Source organism: Zosterops lateralis (genome assembly GCF_965231275.1).
Source record: "Zosterops lateralis genome assembly, chromosome: 2".
Lineage (NCBI taxonomy): Eukaryota > Metazoa > Chordata > Aves > Passeriformes > Zosteropidae > Zosterops > Zosterops lateralis.
In genome coordinates, this window is record NC_139763.1 from 106,456,419 (window position 1) to 106,471,278 (window position 14,860).

Below are 14,860 nucleotides of genomic sequence, written 5' to 3' on the forward strand. Positions count from 1 at the left end.
CTTACTCAAAAATGTTGGAGAGAAAGACGGTGATATGCAGGGATGAATGCAGACAGATCAAAATCAAGTTTCTCCATCAACCACCTCCAAAGCATTAGTGCTTTATTAAGTGTAAAATAAATGTTGGGAATTAACAGCCTGATAGATAAGGAAAGCAGCAGCAGCAGGATTCCTCCTGATCTTAATCATAATTTACACTGGGTTGGAAGAGACCCATCAGGATCATCAAGTCCAACTCCTGGCCTAGGCAGGAGACCGCAGGAGTCACACCATGGGCCGGAGAGCATTGTTCAAACACTTCCTGAACTCTGTCAGGCTGGTGCTGTGACCACTGCCCTGGGGAGCCTGTTCAGTGCCCAACCTTCCTGATATCCAACCTAAACCTCCCCTGGCTCATCTTCATGCCATTCCCTTGGGTCCTGTCACTGGTCACAGGGTGAAGAGAGCAGTGCCTGACCCTCCACTGCCCCTCATGAGGATGCTGAAGACCACAATGAGGCCTCCCCTCAGTCTCCTCCAGGCTGAACAGAACAAGTGACCACAGCCATTTGTCAGAAGCCTTCCCTTCCAGTCCCTTCACCATCCTTGTGGCCTCCTTTGGACACTCTCCAATGGCTTCATGTCTTTTTTATGTTTTGGCACCCAAAACTGCCCCCAGGACTGGAGGTGAGGCCACCCCAGGACAATCCCCTCCCTTACCCAGCTGGTGAAGCTGGGCCTGGTGCCCCCCAGGACAGGAATGTCCCCCCAGGTGCCAGGTGCAGAATCCAGCACTTGAGAAAATCCTATCACAGAATCACAGACTGGATTGGGTTGGGAGGGACCTTAAAGATCATCCAGTTCCAACCCCCCTGCCATGGGCAGAGACACCTTCCATCAAACCAGGTTGCTGAGAACCCCATCCTGAACCTGACCCTGAACACTTCCAGGGATGGGGCATCCACAGCTTCTCTGGGCAACCTGTGCCAGGGCCTCACCATCTTCTAAGTAAAAAAATTTCCTGACTACAGTCACCAGCATGAGCATTGCAGCAACCAAGACAAGTGGATCTTATCAACAGATAGAAGCTTGAGAGAACAAACTACCCCTGAGCGTTTCTGGGATGAGTAGGTCCATCAGCTTCCAGCACTTGGTACAAACACCACAGCTCTTCAGTGGAGTCTTGCTAAAAAAACCCTGCTTAATCCATGAAGTAGAAGAAGATATTTAAAGGTCTCTTGTGGAGAAGAAATTTGTCAATTTTTCATCTTGTATGTGTTATTGCCAAAACATAAAATGCTAAAATATTTACAGAGTTGTTCGTTAGCCACAGTTCAGTGTCTCAGTTCCCTATGAGATTTGGCTAATACCTGAAAACTGATGCCTTAAAAATCTCCTTTAAAACTGAAATATGCTCCTTTTTTTGATACCAGCCAAGTCTTGGAAGAAGAATTACACAAATTCAGATATTGCAGGATTAGCAACTGACATATGGCAGAATAAATTAATCCATGGTTTCCTTCTGATCCTCAGTTTTAAGAAGCTGGTTCTGGCTTTGAGGACAATGTCCTAAGATCTACCCAGTGCACGTATTAAAAATAAAGCTGTTGATTTCTAATAAAGGCAGCTGTTGTCAGGAAACTGAAATCTGATCCTGATGAAAGAACATAGTGTTTGCATACCTAACTTGGCTGGGAAAAAAAATACCACTGTACACAAAATAGTTATTAAAATTGCACTTTTATAATTAAAGGTTTATCTAATGTGGTTATGAAAGGGTCTGCCATGGACCAGTAACTATTTTTCATGTGCTTGGTGTTGGAGTGAAATGTGGACTTGAGTTTGTCTGGAACAGGTTGTCCAGAGATGCTGCAGAATTCCCACCTGTGGAGATGCTCAAAACTGGGCAAAGTGCTGGGCAGCCTCCTCTGGCTGATCCTGCTGGAGGAAGACTGGATGATCTCCAGAGGTCCCTCCAACCTCAACCATTCTGGGACTGATTCTGTGAAACAGACTGAGCCAGGAAATGGGTAAGGATCAGAGAAAACGGGTTACGATAGACCAAACTGAAAATTATTTGCTGCCAAAAAAACCAACCCAAAACAAAACCACCACATTAAGATGTACAAAACAGAAATCCTTCTTCTATATGCCACTTTGAGAAGATCTCTGCTGGAAGGCCACTTCTAGTTTTGAGCACCAGATTTCAGGATACAACGGGTCAGCAAAAGAAATCCTCATCAGCAGAGATCCTCAACAGTCTAGGAGGAGTTTAACCTAAAAAGACGAGGCTGGAGAATTGTATTCAAGCCGTAGACTTGCAGTAGAGATGAAGGAAATAAACTGCCCATCCACATCTTCTGTGCAAACATTGGTTACACAAAAAAAACCCCAACAAAACCACACATCAAAAAAACCCAAAGAGTTCTAGATTTCCTCCAGAAGTTGTTCAGCCTCCACTACAGGCTTTTGAGAATAGATAAAGTACCTCCAAGGAGGTGACAGTGGCATAATGGACCCATGGGAGAGAGGTATGGGAGTACTACAGCTTCCAGATCCCTTGGAGCCCTTTTTAATGCTTACATGAAATGACAGAGCTTTGAGGAAGAACTATTTCACTGAAAGGTTCAACAGAGTCTCAGAGTCTGAGGTAACCACCTACAGCTACAGCTTCCTATGCCTTTAACTCACTATCTCCTTCGTTTTCACAGGTAAACTACCATTTCACAAAATTCATTAGATCAACACTATCCCTGCACCTTAAAGGACTAAGCTTGAATAGCTGGGCTCATCGAGAAGTAAACAGTTTTGTGACCCACATTATACAGGTCAGGTAGGCCTAAAGGTTTCCTTCACTCACACTGCTAAGACATACATTTCTGATAGCTAGGAGTCACAATTTGGCTTACAAGACCAAGTGAGAGGGTCTAGTTTACACGAGAAGGCAGCCTGTACTGAGAATCTGACCAAGGAAAGATAAATACCCTGTAAACATAAAGAACTCTGAATATAAAGAAGATGTCTTCTTTACAGTCACCCCAACAAAAGAAATTAGGCCCTATAAGCAAAGAAAAAAAGAATCTCCAGGTCAATCTAGAATCTTCAGGCATCTTCCAGTTTCTCCATTAATAATCAAGATAAAAATATTTTAAAATTGTGAAGCGAGTTTTCACTTTCTCTCTCGTCACACAAGATACAAATAAAAAAAGAATATTGGCAATTTATAAGCAAAATTCTTACCGCATTTCAACATGCAACATTGGTCTCACTTCTGTACGATTAAATAGACTATTTACACACAATACATATATATCTCTCCCTCTGTATGCACATGCATTGGTCCTAGCCTAGGCATCAAAGGCCACATGTGAGTTCTCTGGGTCAAATCTTGCTCAAGCAATTCCAGTCCGAATGTGTGTTGTCCTTTGGATAGCTGAGGATCTCAGTTCTTGCGGATGTCGGCGTAGACCACAGACTCTGACTTGTTGATCTTGTCGCTGTGCTGTCCCCCGGAGTGATCTAACTGCGCGTAAATGACTGGGCCCTGCGGACACAAGGAACAGGCACATCATCAGGCTTTTCCACAGCAGCCACGCCGCCCCTCGCTCCCACGGGGGCTGCAGCAAGGTGACAGCTAAAGCAGGACCACAGAGCTTTTATGACTGCCAACAGCACTTGGAAGCGGGTGGAATGAACCCTCAGCTGAGCATGAGCTCTAGTCTGCCACCTTTCTCCTCTCAGGAGCATGCCAAACAGCACCCTTGCCTCCCTCCAAAACTGCCTGCTGGCACTGAAAGCAAAATCTAGGATCCCTTGCTCTGAAAAGCAGCAATTCTTATGTGCTACAGAGCAAAGATGTACCTTAGTCAGGTGCATGCCAGATTTAATCTTGTTCAAGAGGAACTGTGTGAGAGGTTTACCAGTCAATAGCAGAGTGTACTTCCCAAACTGCTACTCAGGTCCTGGAAATCCCAGCATGGCTGTGCCACTTGGATAACAAGGGAGAGGATAAAGCTGCAGCCACCCTGTGACTCAAGTCACTGCCCAAGCCAGTGATAGGGCCAAGACTTACACAGCAGTGAGCCAGGAGGTGCTAAAATGGTGCAGCAATACAGAACTCTTACCTGACTTCTGAGCCAGCCCAGGCAGCAGCAGCCCACACACACCTTGGGCAGGCACGGCCTCACATCCTTGTGACAATTGCTGGGGTGCAGGGGAGGACATTACAGCCCTGTCTTTCAGCTGAGTGTGTGAACACTTCCTAAAACACCACATCCTCTCAAACATAGCCCAGGAAAAGCCAGTTGCAGCTACTGGTGACAGGCTGAGGATGGGACTGCAGCCTCCACAGAGCAGAGGTCCATCAAGACAGGTGGGACCTCGATGGCAAGAGAGCTGCAGCTCCCATGCTGAACCCCTGACCCCAGCACAGCACTGCCACCACCTCCCAGGTGACCTCAGCAGAGAGACCACACACCCCATGCAGGAGGCAAAGGGATGTTGTATCTGGGGATGAGTGGGGGGCAATTAAAAAGAGAGAGCTTTTAGTTTGGTTGTGGCTTTTTTTCAGCAGTTTTTCCTTCAAAACCTTTCCATTTAACTGCTCTGGTTTCCCTTATGTCCCAGGAAGAAATAACCTTCACTGGCACTCCTCTACCCCCTTCCTGCTTTTGGAATCCTGACAAATTAGGAAACATTTGTATAGACCTGACACAGAATTTCTTCCATCTATTTTCCAAAGCAATTTTGAGCCAGAGATGAAAATAAACCTTCTGTAAAGAAAACTAAGCCCTTGAAGGATCACTGGTACCTTCCTGCCCAGCTGTCTTCCCCCCAGCAGAGTGGCAAAGCTCACATCTGATAAATACCTTGTTCCTTTCAGAAGTCATTTAAATCCACATTTTCTTCATTCTGGGTAAAGTATTTCCAAAGTAACAAAGAACAGAGAAAGAAGATGGACTGAAGGGTGAAAACTTGCAAGTAGGTATAAAACCCTGAATATAAACAACACACTGAGAAAATGAAAAAAAAAAAGGACACCAATGTCCTAGAAAACTCTGGATTTCAGATCTCATTATAGCCACTTTTTAAAAAATTTCTCTGCTATTTGCTTTCATGTTGTTCTGGTCTCCAAGCCTGTACTGAGATTACTAATTTCTATCAGATCACAGTGTCTGTATAAACTTCAAGGCAAAGTAACCCTGAAGTTTAATTGCAAGCAATTTTGGAAATCTCATCTGCCTCAGACCAGAGGTCAAGGGTATGATAAATTCATCTTGAGAGCATTATCGGTTAAAAAAAATCAAAATAATAAATCTAACTGCATAAAGTACTCACTGTGACATTCTAATTTTTGTTCAAGTAATTCTAGTGGGTCAATTGTCTACGAGTGGAGTTCACTCAGTTACCACTGTACTGGGTTTTTGCCAGTTTAAATATAGTCACTGTGCTGCAAGCAGTGGAGAGACTGACTGGTGTGATCAGCTGATCCAAACCAAGCTATCATGGCCTCAATGTGCTCACTGTCAGTCACCTAAAAAAAGTGGTAGATAACCAACACAGAGAAAAGGAGGGACCAAGGATTTATTGCAGTGCTCTTCTCTTTGATTTGCTGCCAATTGATTCTCTACCTGACTATAAATGTCACATTGACCATTTTAAAAACAGTCTAAACAATTCAGAAATTTCATCTAATCCCAAGTAAGCTCATCCTGACTCTTCAGAACCAGAAGACAGCCCAGCACTGCTATATAAAACCAGCATTTCCTGAAGCCCTGCAATTTTTCCATTGAGAACTGAAGGGAAAAGAGTAGCAGGTGTACCTGCCAAGAGTTTGTCAGCAGAGTCTTGAATTGCAAGTTACAGCAAAGAAAAAGGAATTACAAAGTTAGATCACCATGGTCCAACAGGAGTCTACAGAACTTTCAAATTTCTCAGATTCTGAATGATGTTGCAGATTCAGGCTCTGGGAAAGTTATCTGAAATTTCAATCAAGATTCTTGGCATCACAAACTGCTCCTTCTCAGGGTCCTGGGATCCAAACAAGGACATCCATGTGGGAAATCCATGTAACTCTTGCCTTCACTGAAAATCGTTTCTTACCCACACAAATAACAGTCCTGGTAGAACATCAGGAACTAGAGAATGATGGCACAGACAAGAACCACCACAGACAAATCTGACAGGACAGAGCACACCTGCTGAGAAGGAGGGCACAGTGAAAACAAATGGAGCTGATTCAAGCAGCTGAACACTCACAGAATCAGATATGCAAACTCCAGAAAGCAAGGTCCACACCTGAGTAACAAAGGAAGTGCAGATTCAGAGCACTTTCAGCTGAGATGTGATGCAGACAAATACTCCTATCACTGATTCTTGAAATGATACATAAATTTAAAAATGAATGAACTTCATTTAATTAATTTAAATGCTCTAAGAGCAAACACCTCTGTTACTGTTTCTAACTTGCAGAGGCAGTTTTGTTTGTATTCAGTTCTTTTCCACCAGTGAAGCACAAAGCATTCATTCACTTCCTACACATCCTACTCTGTAAGGAAGTTATAAGGAAGACCACAGACCTCTGTGTTTGACCACGGCACTGACTGTGGGAACCACTGCCAGGCATTCCAAGAGACAAGAGTGTGCCTGAATCAGCAAACCGCCTGCAACAGCTCTGGGAACTGCTGGGAAGGAATACCTGCCTTTCACCTGCACAACACCTCAAAAGCTTCAATACTACAACTCATTTCTTGATCACCAGGAAACACCAGGTTTTACTTGTATGTGATGAAAAATTTCAAATATGCTGATTTGCATGCTGATATGACCCTTAAAGAGACAACCAACAATGGCTAGAAGCTAACAATGTAAGCATAATCAACTGAAATTTAGTTTCATCACTTCTATAAATATTCTGTTCAAAATATGATCTACCCTGATTTCACTGTGGATATTTTTAAAGAAAAGTAAGTATGTTCAGTTGTTCTGTAAAGATGGGGCAAATGTTCAACAGGAAGTAGAGGAACTACTTGTGGCTACAAATGTCTGCCACAAAAAGAAACTCTGTTTGCCTGACAAAAGAGATTAAAAATCTAAAAACTAAACTAAAACTGAACGAACAAAAGCCATCTGCAGTGTTTTTCAACTGAGGTCAGCAGTGTTCACACTTTGTTTTCCTTCAGGAACTTACCTGCAGGGAGAACTCTGTCAATGAAGAAACAGACTGGATTGACTACAGAAGGGCAAGAACACCCTGATTCTGAGTTAACATCACAAACTTTAGATTTACTCTGCTGCTCCTTCCAGCACACTGAGACTCAGAACTGTGGGTACATGGAAAGGTAAGGATACCACCGGTTTTCACACCAAAACACTGGAGTATTTTTCCTCTCAAGATGCAAGCATGGAACAGCATCTGTGTGTAGCTCTCAGGGCACTTGCAAGTACTCCTTCATGCCATGACAATAATTATATAAAACCTTTTGGGTTTTTGACCTATGGATGTTGACTCCAACAGCTACCATATCATAAATCCCACTGTGCTGGTTTTGCAAAATCTATTTTTTTTTTAAGGGAGGATGGTGGGAATCATCTGTCTCATTCACCCATCCCAGAAGCATCTCTCATGATCTAGAAAAGACAAGTTTTATCCAGGCCTTATAGGCAGCCTGCTGCTACAAGACCTGTTCCAGTCTAAATCTGAGTATTTTTAAATCCTGATTATATAGCCTCTGTGAATAACTGATCTCTAAAGGCAGAAGGCAGCTTTGTGGGCCTGTGTGCTAAAACTTTGGAAATACTGCACAGCCCAGAACAAAATGCATTTCAAAACCAAACCAGATGCCCAGCACAGTAGGAGCTTTCACTTTACTGAGCTGACTGTTAGCACATTTGGTTTTTTCCTGTAGTGTTAATACCTTAACACACATCTGCATTATTTTGTCAGGAGAAATTAAGAAACCAGGTATTAACTTGCACACACTATACTGCAGCCACTTGCTAAAAGGTGGCTAATTGAGAAAAAGTCCATTTTGAACTTAAACTCTCTCAGGACCTGTATCTTCACAGGAAAATTGCTAGGAATACTCTAATCAAGAGGGAAGAAACAGCTTCCATATATGGAAATCCTGTACTACTAACAGGTAATGATCCACTGCCTTGAATCCCTGCCTGACTCATGCTCTGTCCCCTCCCATGGGATGCTAAGTCTGGATAAAAACCACTTTTTCCCTTCAAAGTCAGCAGAATTTTGCCAGCTGCAGCAAGCACAAAGAGTGGTACTTTCAAGGCTACAAAAGTTGGGAGGCTCAACAGAAGAGAGCTCTCAGCACCACAAATCATATGCAAATTGGTCAGCCTCTAGCTCCTCCCCCTGTGAGGGAAGTACGTGCCATGGAGCATGAGAGTGCAAGGCAAATTCCTCCCCATTACCATCCCAGAACAGACTAGGCAGCTTTATGGAGTGATTCTATCTGACAGACATTGTACTGTGCCTGTGTCAAACAGATACTCCTTGACCTCTCCTCATCCTTGCACTTCACTACCACCTGTGTTAATGCACAAGACCACAACCATGTATTTTTATAATTCAGTATGGAAAGGGCACGAAACTCCATCTCAGCTCACAGGAAGATGCTGCTCCTCCAACTGCACCAAGCCTTGTAGAGCAGAGCTCACCAGTCCCGGCTGACTGCACACCCCTGGTCCAGCACACGCACTTGTACCAGCAGACAGCCCCTAACGCACGGACCCCACCCTGCCTGGATGTTTTCCATGACAGCAGCCCCAGGCTGGGGGGGAACCGTGCCTGGGGGAGCAGCAGGAGCAGTTTACCTGGTGTGATCTGGCGGGCACGCTGTTTACCAGGCCCTCTGTGTCGGAGGGCGCCTTCTGCGGAGCCTGCTTAACCGGAGACATCAAGCTCTCAGAGGTACTGCAGCTGACGAGGTGGCAGAGCAGAGTTTTGCACGACAATGTTCAAGAGGCACACGGAAACCAAAACGAAACAACGGAACAAAAAGGAGAAAAAGAAAAAAAAAAAGGAACAAAAAACAAAAGACGAATGATGGCAAGATGAAATGTGACAGGTTACGCCAAAGTAAAAAAAACAAACGTAATGGGTTCTGAAATAAACACACACAGTTCTCCATCTCTCCCGAGATATTTCTCTGTCCTTCCTCTAAGTTTCATTGGTAAGCAAGAGGAAGAAGCAGCTATTAATACAGGACAGCAGCTCCTCCACAACTCCTGGTCCTTAGATACTCCCATTCAACTCAGCCTCTCTAGAATCATGTGTTTTCTTCTCAGTTAACAGTGGTAAACAGCAATTATCTTCTAACTAGAAGCAAAACAATCCCAGTCACCGAGGCAAGTGTTGTACCAGTGCTGCAGTTAGAGGTAACACTCGCAAGAGCCACCAGCTCTCTCTACACCAGCAAGGTGCTTCCTACCCAAGTCTGTATTAGTTCCCTTGCTTTTATAGTCAGGCTGTGAGCCCAAAATAATTCTCACAGCAGATACCAGTCTGTGGAGCAATTACCTCAAGAGTCACACAAGACATTTATGCTATGTGCCCTCATACAGCTACTTGAATATCTAATCAGGCAAATCTTGGTTTTCACACAAAGGAAGTGTCTTGTGGTGAGAACCAACACCCCTAGAAGAAGGCTGCTGGTTTTCACCCTCTGATTGCTTCTTTTCATCTGCTTAAAGCAGGACTGAAAAGAAAACAAGCCTGTGACAGAAAAATGAATACCAGAGAGCAAATTCCCTTTAAGTTGGTGACTTCTGGGCAATGCAGTGATGAGTCTCCAAGGTCTACCTCCTTGTACCAAAGCAGCCAGGAGAGTTAAGTAACCACCTCCTTGGCAGCAGTCACAGGAGTGCCCACTGCTACCACAACCCTCTGACCACTGAGCATCCTTTTCCCTGAGTCTTTGCAGACAGTGTATGAAGTGAGAACAAAAATAAACGAGGACAGTGACATTAAGCAGACCACTTCCTCACAGGGCAAGCATTTTTTACCCTTTGGTAGGTCTTACCATAGCAGATTTAGCTCCTCATACATACAGCAATGAGAATTAAAAAAAAAAAAATACTACCCTGTCTATCATGTCAAGGGGTCTTGACTGTCTCAGAGACAATGCATCCCTTCTGTTACCAAAATTATGTAATCATTAATTGTTTTATTCACAAAACTCCTCAGACCTAAATTATCTAAATGTTCTCACTCAGGTTTAAGCAACTAATGTACTTAGATCCCTGCAAGTTTTCCAACACCCAAGCTGTCTGAGCCAGAGGAATTTACTTTTATTTTGACACAGAAAGAACTCTGAATTTCCTGTGCTTTACTCAATGCACTGGCAAGTTCACTGTTGGAAGAGATGGAGGGACACCATCTGGGATAAACAACAACTCCACCCCAGTCAGACACGAGACAATGAAACCCAAGCACCCAGTGAAATGCATCATCCCTTTGCCAACAGATTCCAGCACAAATTACAGTGATGTTAGTAGAGATCTAGCTGGTTAGTCAGCAAAGGAAGAGGAAATGTGTACACACACACACAGGTATTAACAGCAACCACCAACTTGATTAGTTACCATGGTGTCTAGTGGGACTGGAAGAGAAGACCCAGCCCTGTTACATTCCCAATCTGGCGTCTATATCAGGATCTCTGTAAGGAGAGGAAGGTAAGCAGGATCCGATCCCAGCACACCAAGGCAGAAAGAAAATAAAACAAAACAAAAAAAACACCAAAGTCAGAGCATGAATGGAAACCGTGGCCATGCAGGGGTTCCAGACGCCACGCAGGGCCCTAGCCCACCTCAGTTCAAGGCAGAATGGTTATCTAGGAGTAAGTGCTTCTCTCCACCACCACACATCGGGTTAGCATCATGTAGGAGACAGTCCGCAAGTTTGGAGGGGGTCACAGCACACTTGGTTTCTTTCTACACATCATGCAGAGCTGGCATGGTCAGTGAAAGCAGGGCTTAAACCTCAGAGATTACTTTTCCCAGAGAGCAGTTAAATCTGCTACAAGAGATCACAGTGCATGAACTACTGCTCCAGGCTCAGCACCAAGATGTGTCCTCCAGCAGGAAGACACTGGAGACCAGGTCAGTGGGAAGCAGGGCAAGCAGGCCACCTCAGGCACACTGCTGGTGCAGGACACTGCAGGGCTCTTTTCAGTTCTTGGGGGAAGGACACATGCAGAAAGGGAAAACCAGGCTTTCCACACAATTCTGAGCACACACAGCCACCCTTGCTGTATTTAGCCTTACCATTGGGCAATAGCCAACTCACTTTGTCTAAGCTCTCCAACTGGGAAAAGGACAGGGCAAAGTTTAATTTGGAAATCCCCACAAGCTTATTTTTGGAGTTATTTTCTTATATCCCACAGGCAACCCAAAGAACCTGCAATAAGCAGGAATATTTGTTGGGCAAAGAACAGAAGAAATTTGTATGTTTTGGGGTTGTTTCTAAGACTACATCTATAATTTTCATTCTTTCTTGGAGAAGCAAATTACCAGCTAATTAGAGAGGAGAAAAAAGGAAGCACCTCCTCCACCAGCAGCAAGTTTCATCACCACAGGACTCTCATCTACCTTTGTCAGTTCTTGTTGCTTTTTCATATGCCCACTCAAATAACTGTGCTTCACTTTGGAGTGATCCTCCTAACACTAAAAACCCTGCAGGGATGGTAACAGTTGACAAAACACAGACAGTGAATGAGAGTGGATGCAGAGTGGCTACTCCTTCCTTACTTTTAAGTGTGGTGATGAAGGGGGTTTTGGCAAGTATTTGCCAAGTGTTTTGGTCCAGGCTTAGGAGGCAGACACTGGTAACAGAAAAACCCAGTCCTAATCTTAACACACAGCATTCCTTAAAAGTGCATGTGTGATGCTTTTCCTTTGGAGGTGGTAAGGAAAGGAGAGCTGGAGGGAAGGGGAACAGTCCAGAGCTAGGGGGATTGGATTAAATGCTCTTAGGGCATATATCCTTGTGTGTGGGCATCAACCTCAACACCTAGTGATTTTCAGGTGCAACTCATGGTCAGTAGGTCTCTCCAAGCACAGTACAGAGGTAATCACTACAGGCAGAGGATCACAACTCCACATGACCATACCTATCTCTAGCTGCAATGGCCAAGGCTTGGCTGAAACAACTCCTACCCCCCTTTAAGCCCTCCCTCTGATCCTACTGCTGTTCCTCACATCAGGCACAGGTGAGGAGGGAGATCTCTTACCCAGAGTATCGTTTTTTAGAGTTGTTCTTTCTGATGACAAGACACACGACAATAGAGATGAGCGATGAGAGACCTGTAACCGTACCGATGGCTATCCCTGCCACGGTGGCAATGGGGAACGCAGGCAGGTTGTCTGCGGAGAGAAGGGAGAAAACATTCAACTCTTCTGCATTCCCTGCTCAACAGAAACGCAAACCACAAATGCCCTTGAGCCTAGATTCGTTCAGAGCACGAGGGACTAATGTAATACCAGAAATCACAGCATGCAGCCTCTGTGGCAGTGGCAGCAGGCAGCCAGCAGGGCAACATATGAACAGAGCACACACCAGGAGTGTTCTTAATGTCACCGTCCTTCAGGAGAGAGCTCATGTTGAATCAAAGGTCTTTACATCTCGGGGAACACAAGTGACAATGAGGACAACCCTGTCTCATTTTGTATCTGAAGGGGAAAAAAACCTAGGTTACAGCCATCTGGCAATCCCCAGCGAGGTGAACAGGAAAAGACAGGCATGTTTTGAAAACAGATTTGGACACAGCGCATCACTAACCCACTAGGAGTGCTGAATGCTGAGTGTTCTCCAGGGAGCATGCAGCACACAGCAGAGCTCCTACCCGAGATCACTCTTAGCAGTGTTTATAAATGACTCTGATGTCTCAAAATACAGCCCTGTACATTTTTATAGACTCATTTTTTTCCCGTCTTAAGTCAGGATCGTTGTACAATACCAGGAAAACACATAGAACGCAGTATTGCTTTACTCACGTTTTCCCTAATATTATTTTGGGGGAGAGTAGGCCAAAAAAGAGTAGCCAGAAACAAAAGCCAATCAGAGAATGAGTACAAAATACTTACAAATCAAAGATACACAGACTACCATTACAGCTTTTCCAAATGAGAAACGAAGTCCTTTCCTTCCCCCCACAGCGTGGTTAACACAAGGAACATCTCAAGCCAGATGGTTCTTACCAGACTCCATGCTACTCTAGCTACTTGTCCCAAAGAGAAGTGAATCAGCAGAAGATCCAACAGGTAAAACCTACACTTATATAGAAAAATCTGTCTCAGACACCTGCATCTGATCATCACAGAACTGCTGAAGTTGGAAGAGATGTCTTGAGATCGTCTAGTCCAAACCCCCTGCTTAAGCAGGGCCAAGTAGCACAGTGTGCTCAGTACTCTGTCCTCTTTGGATTGGGCTGTCTCCAAGGATGGGAGACTTCAGGCAACCTTGTTGTTGTGGTTTGACACTGGCCCAACACCAGGTACCCACGAGATTCACTCAAGAGTCACTCCTTTACCCACCCCTGTCATAGTCTGGCAAAGGAGGGAAAAGAAAAAAAAAAGTTAACAAAGGCTTCATGAGTGAAATAAGGACTGGGAGAAATATTTCAAGAGCAAAACAGGCTCAACTTTAGTTGCAAAGAAATTTATTGTTAAGAGTCTTCTTTAGATGCTATCAATGTACATGAATACCTGGAGAGAGGATTCTCCTGAGTCTCTTTCTTCTCTTTTGCAGGCTATATCATCCCTCCTTCTCTTCTCCAGGCCAGACAATCCCAGCTGCCTCCATTTCTCCTCATATGAAAGATGGAACAGTCCCTTAACCACCTTCTTTGCCCTTTACTGGATCCATTCCAGCAGGGACCACAGACCAGCATTACCCTGAAGTAGAGGCATCATACCGAGAAAACTGGGCTTACATTTAGTCCTGTTCCTCTGGAATTCAGTGACTTTCAGCAGAAGAGTACCTGACCTCTGGCTCTTTCACTGATCATAACATCATTCAGCCAATGATCATCAGCAGCTTTCTTGGCTCTCCAGTGTGATATGCCAGTTAACAGCAAGATGGGAATTCAGAGTCTCAGCAAGAAATTAAAAATGAAGACATGAGTGCTACAACTTAGAGGAAGACTTTCTTTCCTGAAACTTTCAGCAGCCTAGGGATCCATCTGCTATTAAGGAAGAGAGACCTACATACAAGTGGTAATACTCAGATATGTAAGATGAGATTGGATTTGAGACTCATGCAAAAATGAACTAATTTATTTTGAGGCATATGAGGAGTTCTCTATTTTCTGTGCTTTTTTCACCTTTCCAAAAGTGCAGGAATAACTGTCTGCAAAAGCATCAAAAGAGACATGCATTTCTGACAGCAGACCTGCTCCTGCCTTGTACACCTGAAAATACACATTTTATTAGAGCAAGGAAGCAAGTGACAATCCAAAACTATAGTGCTGAGTACCTGCTGAAAGAATAATATTAGAACTCTGGTAGTTTTGTCACTTCTTTGACTCATGAGGGGTTTTTGGTTGGTTGAATCTGAGTGATGGACAGCAGTTAGATCCTGTTAACAAACGTTTTTAAGATTATATTTTTAAAAATGCTAGTATTTTCAAGTGAAACTAAGAGTCTGGCTTCATTGCTTTTCCGAAGATGGTCCCTATATTTTCCAGCATTCCAGTTACACAGAATTCCTCATAAGCACTTCCAGATCAGCCAATGACTTCATTGTGAAAGACAATCCCAGATACATAACCAAATACCAGCTCTGAAAGCCAATATTTAAGTTAAAAGCTCAACACAAACCAAAAATCCAGCCATTCAGAGAACACTTCTCACTGTTTATTACTGA

General features: G+C 44.0%; 1 protein-coding gene across 5 annotated transcripts in view; it reads right to left on the minus strand.

Annotated features, from left to right (window-relative positions):
- Positions 1-1,673: 1,673 nt before the first annotated feature.
- The window catches only part of MPZL1 (myelin protein zero like 1), a gene marked incomplete at its 5' end in the record, with an annotated part of 36,536 nt that continues 23,349 nt past the window's right edge, over positions 1,674-14,860 (minus strand). For 4 of the 5 annotated variants that reach the window (XM_083885110.1, XM_083885108.1, XM_083885109.1 and 1 more), the window contains 3 exons: positions 1,674-3,523; positions 8,812-8,917; positions 12,228-12,360. In XM_083885110.1, the coding sequence (XP_083741236.1) occupies positions 3,422-3,523; positions 8,812-8,917; positions 12,228-12,360 (341 nt within the window). In that variant the 3' untranslated portion in view covers positions 1,674-3,421. Of the gene's footprint in view, positions 3,524-8,811; positions 8,918-10,581; positions 10,656-12,227; positions 12,361-14,860 lie in introns of all 5 variants that reach the window. The other variant, XM_083885111.1, reaches the window with a different exon arrangement.